The 19,299-nt window shown below is 38.3% G+C and overlaps 1 protein-coding gene across 15 annotated transcripts in view; it reads right to left on the bottom strand.

The window, feature by feature from the left end:
- SOX5 (SRY-box 5) overlaps positions 1 to 19,299 on the bottom strand; it is a 1,171,960-nt gene that overhangs the window by 42,746 nt on the left and 1,109,915 nt on the right. For all 15 annotated transcript variants that reach the window (XM_027541542.1, XM_027541545.1, XM_027541540.1 and 12 more), the window contains one exon: positions 12,906 to 13,083. In XM_027541542.1, the coding sequence (XP_027397343.1) occupies positions 12,906 to 13,083 (178 nt within the window). The remainder of the gene's footprint in view (positions 1 to 12,905; positions 13,084 to 19,299) is intronic.

The following is a 19,299-nucleotide window of genomic DNA, read 5'->3' on the forward strand; positions in this document are numbered from 1 at the left end:
GATGACTGATTCACATAATTACATCAACATGGTGCCAAACATCTGTTACCAAAACGTAATATTTAAGTGAAATACAGCTGGTTCCACATGTTTGAAAAGATGTTTAAAACATAATCTTTAAATAAACTTTTTTAGTCACCTGAGTATCTTGTAGTGCAAAAATACAACCTATCTTTAATTTTTTTTTCCCTTTGAGGATCATTTGAATGTTACCAGAGAATACAAGTATTGATAATTATCACTGTTATTTACTGATACTCTCATAGTATTAGAAATGTCAATTTAGAGTTTGAGTATGACCACCTCATGTGAAGAGCTGACTCATTGGAAAAGACTCTGATGCTGGGAGGGATTGGGGGCAGGAGGAAAAGGGGAAGACAGAGGATGAGATGGCTGGATGGCATCACCGACTCAACGGACGTGGGTTTGTGTCAACTCCGGAAGAGGGTGATGGACAGGGAGGCCTGGCGTGCTGCGATTTGTGGGGTCGCAGAGTCGGACACGACTGAGAGACTGAACTGAACTGATGACGCTATTAGGTTTGTCATATACAGAAGGAACAAATCACTATTAACCGACTCTGGAAGAAGAGCATCCTCCCCCTTGCATCCATCCATGGTGAAGTAAACCATAGATGGCAGTGGCTTGTGACAGATACAGACTTGCGGTGGTGAAGAGGCGAAATCTCAAGCACAAAATGTAACTGAGCACCTGTAATTGTTGGATAAGAAATGGTGGCTACTGGGTAACTATAATCACACTTAATTCACACTCTTAATAGGATGGTCAAATGACCAACTTATGTCTGCAACTCCACAATCCATAGTAAAAAAAAAAAAAAAAGCCAAGCTATGTCTTTTAAAGAATAACAGGTGTAAGGAGAAAGGCTAATTTTAATTTTTATTTTAACACTGGTCATTTAATTTGATGCACACTATGCTGATAATCTGCATGATTTTAGGGGAGAATAGTGAGGGAAAGGGATCATTTTGCAAATATTGAAAGGAGAGCTAATATATCATCTTTCACTGTCCCTATCTTTTAACTAGGGCATAAAATGGCATAAACTGAATCTATAATATGAAATTGCCCAGAAAAGGGACTTGTTTGTGACATGAGGCTAAATCTAACCAGATCCATTGGTGAATTGTGACAGATGGAGGGACTGTGAGACAGAAGGCAGGCACTAATCACACATAAAATGACCGGCTTGCCTCAACATGTTCCATGGATTCCAGCAAACTTTACACCCTAATCCATTTTTAGAACAAAAAACATCTGGGCCATAAATCCTCTAATCTGCCAAAACACGCTATTAAATCCCCTGATTTGTTGAAAAACACTAAGATTAAAGAAAGGAAATATAAAATGGCTAACTGCCGTGTTAGGAAAGTGTTATTAATACTCTTTCTTTGTCTCAATTATGAATGTTCTGGTACTAAAGAGCCTTGTCTAATCATGTCAGATTACACATCCTCGTTATATTACTAGACTCTTCTATCTGATCTGCTGATTGCCAAAAAAACCTAGAATACTTTCGTGCTGCTTAAACATTTCTATTGAAGAAGCTGATGTCAGATTAGCACAGCGCTTTGGTGCTGTGCTTCTAAATGTGGCATGTCTTTTCCCCTTTATTATGTACAGACTGAGCATTGTCCTCTGATCTTGAGGCAGAAAGAGAAGTTCCAGGGTAGGCAACACAAAGGGGAGCCTTGAGATACTATCTATTTTGCTTTTCTGAGCTCAATTCATTGGAACGTATTCAAAAAAACAACACATCCTTGCTCATTACAAATACAATATGAATAAAAAACAACTAGTTAGATCTAGGTCAGATTAACCTTTAGGGTTAACATGTACCTTAACTTATGGTCATTTTTAACCTTCTAGCATCCTCAGCATCCTGACTTGATACTTAAATATTATCTCTTAACTCACTGTGTTCACAAACACTACTCAAGAATGAAAAGCTGCTCTTATGTGACGGGGATGTTTTTGGAATATGTTCATTTAGCAAAAGATCTTAAGAAGGTCAGCCTGATTTCCCTATCCTCTAAACCCTGGCTCAGATGGTAAAGAATCTGCCTGCAATGCTGGAGACCTGAGATCAATCTCTGGGTTGCAAAGATCCCCATGGAAAGGGAATGGCAACTCACTCCAGAATTCTAGCCTGGAGAATTTCATAGATAGAAGAGCCTAGTGGGCTACAGTTCATTGGGTCACAGAGAGTCAGATGCGACTGAGCAACTAACACTTTACTTTTGTTTATGTATGGCCTGGTACCAGGGTACCATGCATTTTTGTAATCTACTTAGCTTCTCCAGAGCACAAATGTATTGGAAATGGTTTGGGACATGGAACTGAGTCAAAGTATGAATTCTTTATGCTTTTCAGGTACTGCCAAGATAACACTGTGCAGGAGAAATTATTAATATATATGCAGAAAGGATGAAAATTATTTTGGGGGTGCATAACTGATAAACATACATATGTTCTGCAATGGCTATTTCCAGTGTGAGGTGTGCATGGGTGTGCAGGTAGGTGATCACTTTAAAAGAAATATTCTTGCTTTCAGAGACTTGAGCTTTAGTTAAAATGCTACATGAAATTCTAACGTGTATCTGCTGTGTTAAACCAAAAAGCTGTTTATATATTACAGAGTTGAATCATAATAGGATTGTTTGCTGATTCTTTATCTTTTGTTCTCATCACAGTCACCTACTTCCCAGTCTTGCTGGTTTCTTCTCTCAGTAAAAGACCTCATCTCTAACTCTGGAAGACCAACAAGGCTGAACTCTCACCTTCATGCCCCACCCAGACTCCTATCCCAGGCCAGCTTCAAATCTATCACCAATTGTACCCACTGCCTCTTTCTGTTTCAATGAAAAATCAAGGAAAATCCCCTAAACTCACACTCTAGATTTCTATACCTCTCTACTGGTTATTCTCTTTCACATTTCCATCATCCACTGTGACTTCTCTACTATTGCTACGAGCTCCACTTGCAAGTACCTAAGGCTCTCCTTCTGAACAAGCAAATAAATTCTCTCAACTTTGTGTTGCCCTCTCTTTCCAATCCTGTTTCCTTACCCTCCAAACCAAATTTCTCAAGATTCATAGCATATTCTCTCATTCCTACCTCCCTTTGCAATCTCACTATCCTCTTGTTTCCGCTGCCCTTGCTCTTTCAGATGCCAAACCCAAGGGACACCTTCCATTCATGGCAGAAACAGCACTGGCAATCCCCTTGTTACTGAAACTCTTTCCTTCCCTGTTTCTCATCACAGCACTGGATCCTCATGTCAATTACTCCATCCTCATATCCTTGACTGAGATCTTTCTTCATCTGCTCCTTAAATTTGGTCCAGGATTTCAATCACCAGAAAATAATTTGTGCTTTGGAGTTGGATAAAACTGAACCTTACTACTTACTTGCTACATACAAAGTGTACACATTGTTTTACCTCTCTAAATCTCAATGGCCTTACTGGTTAAATGGAATGACCTCACTAGATAATATGGCTTTGTGAAGATTAAATGAGTTAATATGGTCTATTAGCATAAATAAATGGCCCATGAAAGTTACTCAGTAACTGTCAGTTTAGTTACAGAATGGCATAGTGAAACAGCTAAAACTTGGGCATTGGATTCACATGGATCCAGGTTTCTACTTCTTAGGAAGTGTGATATTTGCCAAATTATAACATTTAATTTCACTGAGTTTCCATTTCTCTCAACTGTAAAATGAACATAAGGCTAACGGAGGAATCAAATGAAATACCACGTGAAGGAGTAGATAACATTTGGTACACCTGAGGAGGCAGTAAAAAAATGTTCTTGTATTTTTTTCCTCTCTCATTTTTCCCTATATGCTCATCCTTAGCAGTCCTGTTGCACAGCTTTGACCACTATGATAAAATCTTTTGAGGGGATATCCTTTGTTGTTGATACAGAGGTTCAGGGAGATATGGAGTCACCCATTAGAGTTCAAAAGACCCTGAATGATCACTTGATACATTTTATTCTGCCTTAATTATATACTTGAGCAGTAAGTGCATCTCAAGACAGGATCAGAAGGAAGGGTAAGTGTTTAGGAGAGGTTTGGTAAGCTTCTTATGAGGCAAATGGGACGGCAAAGACCAATATGGCTTCCAGTTAGCACCTCAAATGATATTTGGGAAATGCAGGTTAGGAATCATTAATGTAAGAAAGGTGTGAGAGTCTGTGACTGTGTTACACTTACAACAGTTTGATTTTTCATACCTTGGAGTTCCTTCTTAACCATAACCACCAACAAAATTCTCAAAATTAAAAAGGTACCTATTATATATTTTTGGGGCTTCCCTAGTGGCTTAGCGGTAACGAATCCTCCTGCAATACAGGACACCTGGGTTCGATCCCTGGGTTAGGAAGATCCCCTGGAGGAGTAAATGGCTACCCACTCCAGTATTCTTGCCTGGAGAATTCCATGGAGAGAGGATCCTGGCGTGCTACAGTCCATGGGGTCACAAAAAGTTGGACATGACTGAGTGTATACACATACATTATATATTTTAAGGGGCCAAAGAAAGGACTAACTGGAAAGTCCAATCTAGAGGGGATAAAATCTAAACAGAAAGAGTGAATGAATGGCTGTTCCACAAGGGAAGAGCCTGTTAAAAGGTAGAAGGAAAAACAGCAAACTACTTGTAATGGGTTGAATTGTCTCTCAAAAAGCTAGTCTGTGTCCTAACCCCTAGTATTGGTGAATGGCATCCTTATCTGGAAATTGAGTCTCTGCAGACGTGTAAATTAAGGATCCTGAAGTGAGATCACGCTGGATTTATGATGGGCCTTAAATTCAATGATTTGTGTTCTTCTAAGAGAAAGGAGGGAAAGATTTGACATACAGTCTCAGGGAAGGAGGTTACAGGAGCATGGAGGCAGACACTGGAGCTATGTATCTATAAGTCAAGGAACGCCAAGGACTGTTGAAGCCTCTAGGAGCTGGGTTGTTGTTCAGTTGCTCAGTGGTGTTTGACTCTTTGCGACCCTATGGACTATAGCAGGCCAGGCTTCCCTGTCCTTCACCATCTCCCAGAGTTTGCTCAAACTCATGTCTATTGAATCAGTGATGCCATCCAACCATCTTGTCCTCTGTCGACCCCTTCTCCTCCTGCCTTCAATCTTTCCCAATGTTAGGGTCTTTTCCAATGAGTCAGCTCTTCACATCAGGTGGCCAAAGTATTGGAGTTTCAGCTTCAGCATCAGTCCTTCCAATGAATATTCAGGACTGATTTCCTTTAGGATTGACTGGTTTGATCTCCTTGCAGTCCAAGGGACTCTCAAGAGTCTTCTCCAACACAAGTTCAAAAGCATCAAATTCTTTGGTGCTCAGCATTCTTCATGGTCCAACTCTTACATCCATACATGACTACTGGAAAAATACATAACTTTGACTAGATGGACCTTTGTTGGCAAATTAATGTCTCTGCTTTTAATATGTTGTCTAGGTTTGTCATAGTTTTTCTTCCAAGGAGAGAGCATCTTTTAATTTCATGGCTGCAGTCACCACCTGCAGTGGTTTTGGAGCCCTAGAGCTGGGAGAGGAGTGGAACAGATTTTTCTCTCCATGCCTCCCGAGGAACTAAGCCTACTGATTCCCTGACTCTGGATTTCCTTCTAGCTTCCAAATAGTGAGACCCAGTTTATGGTAATTTTTCGTGACAGCCTTTCAAACCAATATATGGCAATTAGACTTAAGGAAGCTCCTAAGACTAAAGGGATGATCCTAAAGACTGTAGAGTATCTACTGCCTGTCTCAAACCCTTCCTGATTTCCAGCCATACAGGTCTGTCTGCCAAGCTTCTCTACTGGACTGTCCCATGCAGCATGTCTAGCACGGAATTCATCATCTTCCCACCACCTCACCTGTTCTTCCTACATTCCATGTCCCTTTCCAGTTGCACATCCAGTCACTTGAGAGCCATCTAAGATACCTCCTTCAATTCATATGTACAAAACACAAGACAACCAGCGTCTGGGGTTATGCCTCCTCCTCAGCTCTCAAATATGCTTTTTCTCCATCCCCACTGGCTCCTCCTTTCGCTGAAGCCACCTCTTATTTCACTTGGGCTAATGTTTTCACCTCTTAACTGGTTTCCCTCTTTAAGCATACACCCCTTGAATCTCTCTCCTACTCTGCTTCCAGCTGAAGCATTCCAATATCTTCCAAAAAAGGAAATTTGAATCACTTCACTTTACCCAATTAAAAACTCAACTCTTGCTTTCCTGGTAGCTCAGCTGTTAAAGAATCTGCCTGCAATGCAGGAGACCCCAGTTCAATTCTTGGGTTGGAAAGATCTGTTGGAGAAGGGACAGGCTACCCACTCTAGTATTCCTGGGCTTCCCTGGTGACTCAGATGGTAAAGAATCCACCGGCAGTGTGGGAGACCTGGGTTTGATCCCTGGGTTGGGAAGATACGCTGGAGAAGGGAAAGGCTACCCACTCCAGTATCCTGGCCTGGAGAATCCCCACAGATAGAGGAGCCTGGTGGGCTACAGCCCATGGGGTTGCAAAGAATTGGACATGACTGAGCAACTTTCACTTTCACTTTCTGCAGAGCTTCAGCATTTCTTAAGTTGACGATCTGAATAGTCTGTGAAAAAAATAATTCCATGTTCAAAAGAGTAAGGGAAATACTAAATTAAAGTTTAAAAGGTTTCTCTGTGGCATGTATTCCCCAAATCTTGAATACATTAATGCGACTGTGAATCTTCCAGAGATAACAACAGTATCATATTCCAAATATCCTGGAACAAGAAACTCTTTAATGTTCCCCCAAAAGCATCATTCTGGGATAAATTCCAAACACTTTAAAATGGCCTAATAGTCTCATGATATCAACCCTGCTTATCCTTCCCACGTCATTTCCTGCTGGTTTCTCAAGAGCTCTGTGCTTAAGCTGCACGGAACTATTTCCTGTTCCAAGGACAAGCCTTCCTCTTCACCCCCTCCTCTGTCTCCCGAGCTTTCCTCTTAAACTGAAATAGGCGTTTTCTGGTGTGTTTGGGAATTTACTCAAATGTCAAGCCTTCTTAAGAATTTTCCTGACATACCCCAGACATGCTCCTTGGCAACCTCAGTACTTCTCATCTCCAGGCTCCTGCAAAAGCTTGGAGATGCTTTTACTGTCACGTTGTCTCTTGTTTTTGTAAGTTTGTCTTTCATGCGAATCTATGAGTTATTTGAGGGCATTTTTTTTTTCCTTTCAGCCTTTTATTCCTTTGGCCCATGGTAGAGTCTGTTGAAGGAATAAATGCATATTTCCAAGTTGAAAGTATCTTCCTTTGTAATTCCAAGTTCATTGATGATCTGCTTCATCATATAAATGGGAGCCTAAACCACATGACACAGGTTTCTTAAAATTCATGGCTTTAAAGTATACTATCAGGGTAATACAAATTCTTATTTACTGCATTTAATTATTTTACGTAGAACTTATTGGCTGTAGTAAAAGTAAGGGAACATGTGTTTCAAGTAATATTCAAAAAATATTGTTTTTTCTGTTTTCTGAGGTCACTTATCAACATCAAATTTTTGGTACCCTGATACGCAGCCATTTCTTCATCTATTAAAATTTGTGAGAATTAGATAATAAATGTGAAATTAAACTGTAAAGTGCTATGGAAATATTAATTGTTAGATGCTGAATAATATCCTTAACTTCTTGATAATCTAGTGGCTTTCTAATAAATGATTACAGTTTCTTGTTCAATAACCTACCTTCACAGAAGCTTTTTCTCATTAAAAATGTAAACTAATGAAATTTACAGGTAAGATGCTTATTCACATAATTGTATTTTAAATTAGCAAGTTGTAGAGATAAATATCACATGACTGGACTTGAAAATATTGCCCTTCATTTTACTGAATCAACGTGCATCTCCTATATTCGGTCAGTAAAGTTTTACATTTCATGCATTAATGCCTCTGAGGAATGAAAGGCAAGAATAATATGTTCCAATATCTTCCGAAGACATGATGGAACAAAGACTCTAGATATCTAAATCCTTAGTTTGAGACTTTCATCTGCTTATCCTCCATACTCAGCAAAATGTATGGCACAGAGACAATATTCAATACCCATTTATGGGATGAATGAGGGAAAGGATAAATAGAAGACTGAGAAGAACATCTGAGGCAGAGAGGCTGCCAACAGGTAACAACGAAAAAAGACAGCATGCAACCCAGAGACCATGACTGTAAGGTCTCCACCTCCACTGGCTGTGAGGTTTGAGTAAGTTACCAGGTGGGCACGTGCATCTGTTTCCTTACAATTCCAGTAGTGGTAAGAACTACAGAACCACAGGACTGCCCTCACTGTGATAGGGACTTACTCAGAATCCCTGGGTAAATGCTTAGCCTCTTTCAGCTGCGGTTCCTTACCTGGAAAATAACAATTTCTGACTAGATGACAGGGATATTTGTTGCTGTTGTTTAGTCGCTCTGTTGTGTCTGACTCTTTTGCGACCCCATGGAATACAGACCCCAGGCTCCTCTGTCTATGGGATTCTCCAGGCAAGAATACAGGAGAGGGTTGCCATTCCCTTCCCCAGAGGATCTTCCTGACCCAGGGATCGAACCCACATCTCCTGCACTGGCACTGAGCCACCAGGAAGCCCTAGTTAAAGGTGTATAATTTTAAAATAAACAGTGAGAAAACAAACTAAAATGCTTTGATAAAAGTTGAAAGTTATACACAGCAAAGGTTGGAAAGGGCAGTAAAGGAAAGATAACATCTGGCCAAAAGATTCTAAAATTATCCATCATTCTTCTGAAGTATTCATGCTTTTTAAGGAGCTTTCAATGGTGCTGCCTATCATTTGCATATCATACAAAAGTATTCTTATAGAATGCAGTGTAATACTGCTCACCAACCTCAAAAACTCACACTCTTTATTTGTAGCTAATAGATATATAGCAAAGAGCCCCATGTCATTAATGATAACTTAAGTTATCTTTCGATCCACAGTTTTCCCTGGCTTATTAAGGGCATAACACATTAATTTTTCTTTCAGGGGTGACCTTTACAACACCATTAATGCTCACAGCTTTTATCCCACTACATTATTACTCATTATAGTTTCAGCTTTCAACATCTGCATTTGTTGAAAAGAGAAAAGTAAATTGTAGTGGCATCGAATCCTCAGAAAATGTGAGGGATGTGTATGTGGTGAAGGGCCTTCTCAGGAAAAGAAAATACAAGTTTCAGTAGTGGAAAAAGTCAGATGATAAATGTCATTAAATACATTCTTGCCTTTCTAAAATATTTTGTCATACTTAATCCTCAGAATGCTGAAATAAAAACTCCTCACATGACAAAAAATGCAAATATATCAGTTATTCCCTTAGTTAAAGATTCCAGTTCTGGGGCTATTACAAAAGTATCTCATACACCAACAGTGTCATATTTATGAGCTTTCATGTCTATTATGGAAGTGAATCCTTTTTGCCAAACAAAATATTTTTCCTTTTACATGCTTTGGACATGAAAGCAAATCTTATCTTGGTGTCTACTTTGGATGTTGAGCAGAGTAACTGAGAGATCATAACAGAATGGTGCATAATGATAAAAAGAACACATGCGCCCCAAACCATTTTCAAATTCTGAAAACCTGCATTTTCTTTGTTTCCCTTCTACGGCCGCCCCACTGGCCCTGACCAACTTGCTCTTGGCAAATAATCTGGAAGAGAACATTGTGGAGATGGAAGCACTGGAAATATACTCCTTCAGCTTTCTTTCTATCCATCTCACGATTTCCTTGTAACTTTACCCCTTTTCTCCCCTCATTTCCTCAGTCTTCGAGAAAAAAGGGGCATTTCTTTTTTCCAAAGCTAATGCTGTCTCGTTTCTTCTTGATCTGTTATCACCCATGGAGTCTTTATATCTAAAAATGTCTCAAATTCATCTTTGTTTATATATAAACACATATAATTTCCTATTCTAAGACCTGTCTCTACTTAGTCTTCTTAAAATATAATCACCTCTCAACACCAAGCTTACAAAAAGACTGATTCATGTAGCCAATGCACTTTCTGTCTTCATGTGCTTCGAATCTTTGTAACTGGAAGTCTCCTAAACCATTCTACAAAGCCTCTCTGTTATAGTTTACCTGTCCATGAGTTCCAGGTAAACAAAGGCTTTTCTTCTTCATGTTCTTTAATTCTTCTATAGAATGTGACACCATCAAATAACCCCCTCCTTTTTCAAATTTCAATTTGTCCTAGACAAGCAGGTCACTGCTTTCTCATCATCTTTATTCTAAGATGCTCACTTGTTCTTTATCAGTTTCCCTCTTAAAAAAAAGTGTGGTGGTTGTTTAGTTGCTAAGTTATGTCCAACTCTTGCAACCCCATGGACTGTAGCCTGCCAGGCTCCTCTGTCCATGGGATTCTCCCGCCAAGAATACCGGAGTGGGTTGCTGTTTCCTTCTCCAGAGGATCTTCCTAACCCAGGGATCAAACCCAGGTCTCCTGCATTACAGGCAGATTCTTCACTGACTGAGCTATGAAGGAAGCCAAAAAAAAACAAAAAAAGTGTGGTACTTTAGAAATACGTCTGAAGATAGACTTTGATACTGATTAGAGTTGGGGCCTAATTCCCCTTTCTCAGAATTGGGCTGAACTTAGTGATTCTGTTATAATGAAAAGAATAAAGCAGAACAGACTGAGTGACTTTGGAGACCAGATCATAAAAGGCACCGTGGCTTTCTCTTTGCTCTCCTTCCTGGATCACTCACTCTGGAGAAAGTTAGTTGTCATTCTATGAACAGCTCTATAGAAACACCCACATGGCAAAGTACTGAGGTCTCCAGCCAAAAGCCACGTGAGTAAGTCATCTTGGAAAAGGATCCTGTATCCCCAATAAAGTCCAGGTCCCTGGCTTCCATCTTGACTGGAACCATAAGAAAGACCCTAAGGTAGAACTAGCAGCTAAGCTGTTTCCATATCCTGACCATTAGAAGCTATGAGGTCATGAATGTTGGTTGTTTTTAAGCTGGTGAAATTTAAGTTGGTTTGTTACACACTAAGAGATAATTATGGGCTTCCCAGGTGGCTCAGTGGCATAGAATCTGCCTGCCAAGCAGGGGATGTGAGTTTGATCCCTGGGTAGGGAAGATCCCCTGAGAAGATAATGGTAACCCACTCCAGTATGCTTGCCTGGAAAATCCCATGGACAGACAAGCCTGCATGGCTACAGTCCATGGGGTCACGAAAGAGTCACACACAACGTAGTGACTAGACAACAACAAGAGATAACTATACACAGCGTATAATGCCTCTGACTTTTTACCCCACATCCTTTCTTACCATACACACTCTCTGGTGAACTTATTTGCTCTGATGGCTTCCAGAACCTCGTTAAGGAATATTTTCCATGTCTAAAATTCTAGCACCCCTTTCATATACCAGATTTACTAATTAAGAACATCCTCCTGAACCTCTCTACCTAAAGTGACGCCTGAAGTTTCAAATTCAACACTTATTTTTGTCTTATCCCAACCTACGTTGCTCTGGTCCTCTCTTTCACAGTTCAGGGAGTGGGGAAGCACTATCCTTTCTATATTGTAATTAAAAACCCCAGACTTCTCTGTCTCTAACTTGAACATCACCAGATTCATTTTACTGTGGATAAGTTACATCAATTAGTCTTTAAAGATATCTCTTCAACTTATTCTTTCCTTTGCTTTATCGTTGTTTATTTCTAGCTTGTGTAACTTACTTTTGTCCTCCACTAAAACAGTGACTTTCCTGATTCTAATCTTTGCTGTCAATAATCTTCTTAAAATTCTGATCAAATTGCTATCTGAAGAAAAAGTAAAAAATTTCTTAGGATAGCATCCCATCAGACTCCATCCGCCCCTTTCAGTTTTAACTCTGATCAATTTCCACTACACACTCATTCTCTATTCCAGTAAAATCAGTGTATTTCTCAAAAATATGGTATTTTACTCTGGGTTCTATCTTATAGCATAAAATACCTAGGGATACATCTTTTTTAAGGCTCCATTTGAATTAGTCTATTCTTGATCCTTCCCAAATAGAATCTAATACTTTCATCTTTTTGACTATACGATTGTTATCTGGGTGCTAGAATAGAACTTGCAACAGTTGATTTAAACTATAAGACAGATAACTCCCCCCACCTTAACTAGACCCTGGCTCGTTGAGGGCTGATCTGTGATAGACTCCACATAACTGCATGCAAATAGTAAACATTAATAAATGTGGGGTTTAAATAAGTTTTTACAGTCTAATTTATGTGTTACTAAAATAAAAATTACTGGAATTTTTAAAAGCTTATAGAAGCATTTTCCAGTGTTTGTTTACTGAAATGACAATCATGTAGAAATGAAGTGACCAACTTTTTATAATATTTTGGTGTAGTGAAGTAAATCTCAAGAAATATGGAACTGAAAAAAAAACACAAAAACAAAAACTTGACATCCTGATGGCTGACTATGATCCAGGCACGATGTACTTCATCATTATATATACTTCATACACATCACACAAATGGAAATAAATTTCAGTCACTGAAAAGGCAAGTCACCTAACAACAACCTGGAACCAAGGGTCTCTGTGATTAGCCAGTTAGGTCTCTTTTTCATAAACTTAAGATCATCAGTCATATCAACAAACATAACCAATTCAATTAGATTTTCAGGGGGGGCATTAGCACTTGCAATTCAGTTATACATTTCAATTTAATGTTTAAAACAGACCTGTGAAGTTCATCATATTGAAATTCTCCTCTGGAACTAAAGCCATGTAGAGGCTATGCATGATCTGCCATTAAAAGATGCTTTCATTCAATTGTCATAAACAGAAAATCAACAAGAACAAAAGAAACAGGACTTACCTATTGTGCTAACTCTGGCTGAAGGACTAGCTAATGATGCTGGGACAGAGGCTTTGAGGGGGCCTGCCCCACTGTTTATTCTCAGAGCTGGCATATGGGGAGAGGTGGGTGATGTGGGTGATTTGCCATCAGAGGTCTTGGGTTTAGCTGATAGGTTCAGTGGCTGTGCCACTTCATCCTGAAATGATCATCAGAACATGAGCTGTGATAAGGAAAGTCTGATTAAAAATGTCTAGAAAAACATAGGTATAATGCCTGTCATTTCCCATCAAATACTCTAACAATCCGTGATCTTAGCATTCGGTTTGAACATTACAGTGTTTGGTTAGCTGTCAACAATGGCACTTTCAACTACATATTATGAAAAACCTTTTGTATAAGAGAAAGTTCACGTACACTCAACTATCCAGAGTGTGTAACTGATGCCACCTGTAAAAAATATTCTTAACAAAGATATTATTTGTACTATTCAGTTTTATTGAGTGACAGTGCATAATTTGCATAAAACTATAATGTAGATTTTTTTTCAACCTGCAAAGAATAGGTGTTGAGTCCCAGCCATCTTTGGATCCTGGTGCTTAGTCAGTGTACCTAGAGCCTCCATGATGGAGGAGTTAAATGGTGTGTACCTCTGATTAGAACTGTTCTCCAAATTAAACACAAAAAAAGAAGAAAACTTTCTTTCTTAAAAAAAAATCCCTTTTCCTAGGTTTCACAGAAACACTTTAGGGTTTGATCCAAAAATGAAAATACACATAATTAGCATTATATTAACATATATCATTTATTTATATGCAATACTGTTCTAAACATTTAGCATTACATTTTTAAAAACCCATATTTTCCTTACAGTGTATTACATGGTGGTATGAAGACCAGCATGTGGCCAGCTCGGCATGTATGATGACTTCCATGTTCTCTGCTTGAAGAGGTCAAGGGTACATAGTTTACATTTTATTCTATAAAACATTCTATTTTATACCTTTCTACATCAGCTTTTTTGTAAGTTCAAATATAAAATTTATGGGTATAATTATCACTAAAATGTCCATCACAATATAAAAGAATCAGATTACCTTAACATTATATTACTATTCTTTCATTGCAAAGTAAGAAAGTTATTCCTTTTTTGTGCTCTAAAATTGCAATATGGTGTCATTTGTATTTTACTATTTATATAATCTCCAATTTTACCTATGTATTATTGTAGAACAAAAATTTGGTTGCCACTAAGTTTCATCCCCATGAGTCAAGAACATAAAATATCTACTAGTAACAGGATAACCTGTTGAAAGTAGAACAATTTAGAATCAAACGGTGTGATCTGGTGACATGGAAACATATTAATTAATGCGTACAAAATTTGATATGTATCTATTTACCCAAAACACTGAAATAAATCACTTTACAAAAATGGCATGATATGATATTTCAAGTTTATATTTTAAAAGCAATTTACTGTTATTCGATTCCACGGTTAGCTTCACTTAAGAAACTCGAACAGGCTAGGGAAAATCATACCTGAACTTTTTTTTCAATTCTGCTTTCTTTTTCAGAGAAAATAAAAGTTATTTGAAAATCCATGAGATAATTCAAGTGGCAATCTAGGATCATGATAGATGCATAAAAAATTATTGACCATAATACCCTATTTATATGAATTTATAGAATCTTGGAAGGAAGTATAATAATTCCATGACTGGTTCAATATATAATTTTGAGCAAAATATTTTAAAAACTACAGGGCAAAAATCATTCCCAGATCTTTCAACATTTACTGAGTGAGTCAGTCATAATCCTTATACATGATGGCAGATCCCCAGAATACTCTGCCTTTCCCCCCTATACTCCAGTGTGGATGAAAACTTCTCAAAATGTGATCTCTGAACTAGTACCATCAGTACCACCTGGGAACTTGCTAGAAAGACAGATTCTCTATTCTAGAAACTCTGGAGATAGGTGCCAGCAACCTATGTTTTAACAAGCATTCCCAAGTGATTCTGATGCACACACCATTTGAGAGTGAAAAAGTTGGCTTAGAGCTCAACATTCAGAAAACGAAGATCATGGCATCTGGTCCCATCACTTCATGGGAAATAGATGGGGAGACAGTGGAAACAGTGTCAGACTTTATTTTTGGGGGCTCCAAAATCACTGCAGATGATGATTGCTATGAAATTAAAAGATGCGTACTCCTTGGAAGGAAAGTTATGACCAACCTAGATAGTATATTGAAAAGCAGAGATATTACTTTGCCAACAAAGGTCCGTCTAGTCAAGACTATGGTTTTTCCAGTGGTCATGTATGGATGTAAGAGTTCGACTGCGAAGAAAGCTGAGTGCCGAAGAATTGATGTTTTTGAACTGAGGTGCTGGAGAAGACTCTAGAGAGTCTCTTGGACTGCAAGGAGATCCAACCAGTCCATCCTAAAGGAGATCAGTCCTGGGTGTTCATTGGAAGGATTGATGTTGAAGCTGAAACTCCAATACTCTGGCCACCTCATGCGAAGAGTTGACTCATTGGAAACTACCCTGATGCTGGGAGGGATTGGGGGCAGGAGGAGAAGGGGACGACAGAGGATGAGATGACTGAATGGCATCACCAACTCGATGGACATGAGTTTGGGTGAACTCTGGGAGTTGGTGATGGACAGGGAGGCCTGGCATGCTGTGATTCATCGGGTCTCAAAGAGTCAGACATGACTGAGCGACTGAACTGAACCGAACTGAACCTTACATAGTTAAAGGGAGATTATTTAAAAATTTTATTTATGAGGCTTCAAAAGTCTCCAAAAACCTTCCTCAATATAAGGGCATAACATTAAAAATACATAGTGGTATCTCAAATCTTTAAAATGTTATCAGAACATATTGTGAGCTAACAATATGAAATGAAAAGATGTATATGCATAACAAACTAAATGATGCTGAGATTCCATGGGTCATTATGGATTAGAACTCAGATTTTCTCTCTGTTTTTCAACCTAAAAATCCTGTCATACCAGAGTTTTATCAACTATTTACTTCGGCTTTCCAGGTGGTGCCCATTGTAAAGAACCCACCTGTCAAGGCAGGAGACATAAAAAGATGTGGCTTCAGTTACGCAACTGTAAACACTGAAGGCACTTTTCCCCTTATAAAAGTTGTACCTGCTTTGAAACTACTGGCTTTTGTCATGGTAGACTGAAACCTCTTTTGACAGCATCACCCCACAGCTCTTGCAAAAGTTTTGAAGGGATGAAAGTGAAAGTGAAAGTCACTCAGCTGTGTCCAACTCTTTGCGACCCCATGAACTATACAGTCCATAGAATTCTCCAGGCCAGAATACTGCAGTGGGTAGCGTTCCCCTTCTTCAGGGGGTCTTCCCAACCCAGGGATCGAACCCAGGTCTCCTGCATTGCAGGCAAATTCTTTACCAGCTGAGCCACAAGGGAAGCCCTTGAGGGGATACTTGGAGAAATTAAAGGTGGCTGTTTCACTTGATTGTTCACAAAGAAAGGAGCATATTCTCAGAGGGGCAACAGAGATCTATGAGCACAAGGGAAATCAAGTCTGAATGTGTATACTGGGGAGAAGTGGTGTTCATGAAGATGATGCAGACGTGGGTGCTGATGGGGTGAAATGTCATATACTTAGCTTTAAGCAATAAGAAGTGTTATAAGCTCATACTAAAAAAACTACCAAAAGCACTGATGACAGCAAGTGACCTGCTGGAATCGTAATATTTTCCTGCATTCAAGGCAGCTCAGATGTCTGAAAGCCAAAAAGTGCAAAGCCCCAAGGACATAATAGAGGTTGACGGCTCCAAAGTTGATAGATACATCATTCAAAATTGCCTCTCCTTCTCCTTCATTGTATGACCAGGCTAATGATATATAAGAATCCACAAGCCTGATCCTTATACTGGTAACTATATAAATAATTTTTGACCCATTGTATGATATTATTTCCCAATTTGGTTCTTTTAATAATTTACTACTGAGCTATTATACCAAATGCCCATTATGCATGAAGAATACAAAAATTACAGTAGTTTTCCATTTTCTATTATTTTTTATTTGACTAGATGAAAATTTTAAAACCACAACTATAAAATGGAGGTGGACTATTTACGATGTGCATTCACACAATTACAAATATGCACCATAAATGCCAAAAGTAAGGCTTTTCTATGTTGTTTTTCATTTGTGATATCTTATCATTTAGGAGAAACATGAAAACATAGCATGATTAGCCACTATTCTTAACAAATAAAACATGTTTATATTATAAATAATTAGTTTATATATGAAATTATGTTATTTTGAAGGTTAGGAAAGCACTGGAAAAGATGGCATTTATAAAGTAAACCATCACGCAAGGAGGAAAGCAAGTTCCTTTTAATTATTAATACTTGTCCAACTGTTGAATGTGGTTGCCAGCTGAAAGTTTTGGAAATAGCATATTTCATACTTTTATCATTTATACACCAAGTAATAGTTAAGAAGAACTATTAGCTATATTGCTGTTGAATAGCTCTAAACTTTTACATGAAATTATAAGGCAAGCATTTAAGCTTTTAAATGTGTAGCTAAGGTAAGCACGTTTTAACTAACTAAAGGTAATATTCTACATAGTTATGCAATTCACTATAAATATTTCAAATCATTTATTTAATCTTTAATACTGTGAAGTGATTAATAAGTTCAGAAAGGAAATGAAGGCTCAGGAAGGTCTAATGAAACCCAGGTTTTTGGACTCAACACACAATACCCTTTTCATTTACATGACAAATTTAAACTTAAAGAGATGCTGATGAAATATAATTTCTGGAATTCAGCCCTAAACCATATAATTCTATCACATAATAAACCACATAAAGTTCAGTATACATGCAATAAAATGAACTAACACACACATTTGGGACTTTATATATATAGTTTAAAAGTTGAAGCACAAGTTGTTAACTTGTTTTGGTGATTTTTTAAATGCTTCTCTGTTCACTACACCATATAGCACCAAAACTTTCCCTCAGTAATACTAAAGACTTGTTACATTAGTCTATTCTTTGTGAAAAATACCAAGTGTTCATGTATAATATGGCAGAAAATATAACAATTCATACAATAATGTGCAAGATAATACTGTTTTGTACATCCAAATACAAGTTTTAGGAACCTATTCATGACTATAAATTCCCTGAATAAGGAATTATTAAATCTTAGTTGTCTAGGATAGAACGCAAAACAAGGACAATCCAAAAAACATGTAGTTCAGGAATGGCCCACTTACAGCTCTTATGAGTTGTCTGAAAGCAAACATTTCACTTAACATCAGCTTGTGGTTACAGTACTAGAGATATTGCAGAGATTCTAATGAATTTGTATCCCAGCCAATGAAAAGCTCCCATACCTATAAATTATAAATTAGATAAAGAAAAGAACTTAACACAAATATATTGCCTTAGATGCACTGAAGAAATATCAATTATGATCATTAATGCAGCAACCATTTCCTTAGAAACTTAACACACACTGTAAAATAACTATATAAAGGTAATATATATTCATTTGGTTTTCAAATCTTAAGTTTATTCTAGGGTCTTCTCTTGTGGCTCAGAGGTAAAAAATCCACCTGCCAATACAGGAGACAAGGGTTCAATCCCTGATCCAGGAAAATCCCATATGCTATGGAGCAACTAAGCCTGTGCACTAGAGATATTGTGCCTGTTCTCTGGAGCCCATGCGGTACAACTACGGAGCCGGCGCGCTGCAACGACAGAAGCCCACATGCCCTAGAGCACACGCTCTGCAACAAGAGAAGCCGCCACAATGAGAAGCCTGTGCACCCAAGCAGAGTAGCCTCTGCTCACTGCAACTACAGAAAAGCCCACACAGTGATGAAGACTCAGCACGGGCAAAATAAACGAACAAATAAAATTGTAAAATGCTTTTAAAAAGTCTATTCTAGAAAAAGACATGTTGCTATATTACAACTGCATAATACTCATAATTCTGTAATGTGCAAAGACCAAATTCGTTACAGAAATCAAACAATTTATCAAAGAAAAATCATTCTCCAGAATCCTGGAGGGTTATTTCTCTCTCCACACTCCTAAGCCTTCCTTCATGCTTTTGCTAAGGAATTTTAATAGAGAACTAGAGAACAGGGATACCAGTGTCCTAAAGAAGTCTACTCCTTCCTATTTGCACTCTTGTCCTTCACAACACAGATCTCTACCAACATGTGGGAACCTGGACCACAAGATGCACCATTAATGGGATGTGCATTTGATTCTATTCTCCAGAATAAAAATTTCATCTTTATTTACTTTCTCTTCTCATTATCTAGTTGATGATGTAATTCATGTCGTATCACTGCTGCTGCTGCTGCTAAGTCGCTTCGTTGTGTCCGAC

This window comes from Bos indicus x Bos taurus, chromosome 5 (assembly GCF_003369695.1).
Source record: "Bos indicus x Bos taurus breed Angus x Brahman F1 hybrid chromosome 5, Bos_hybrid_MaternalHap_v2.0, whole genome shotgun sequence".
NCBI lineage: Eukaryota > Metazoa > Chordata > Mammalia > Artiodactyla > Bovidae > Bos > Bos indicus x Bos taurus.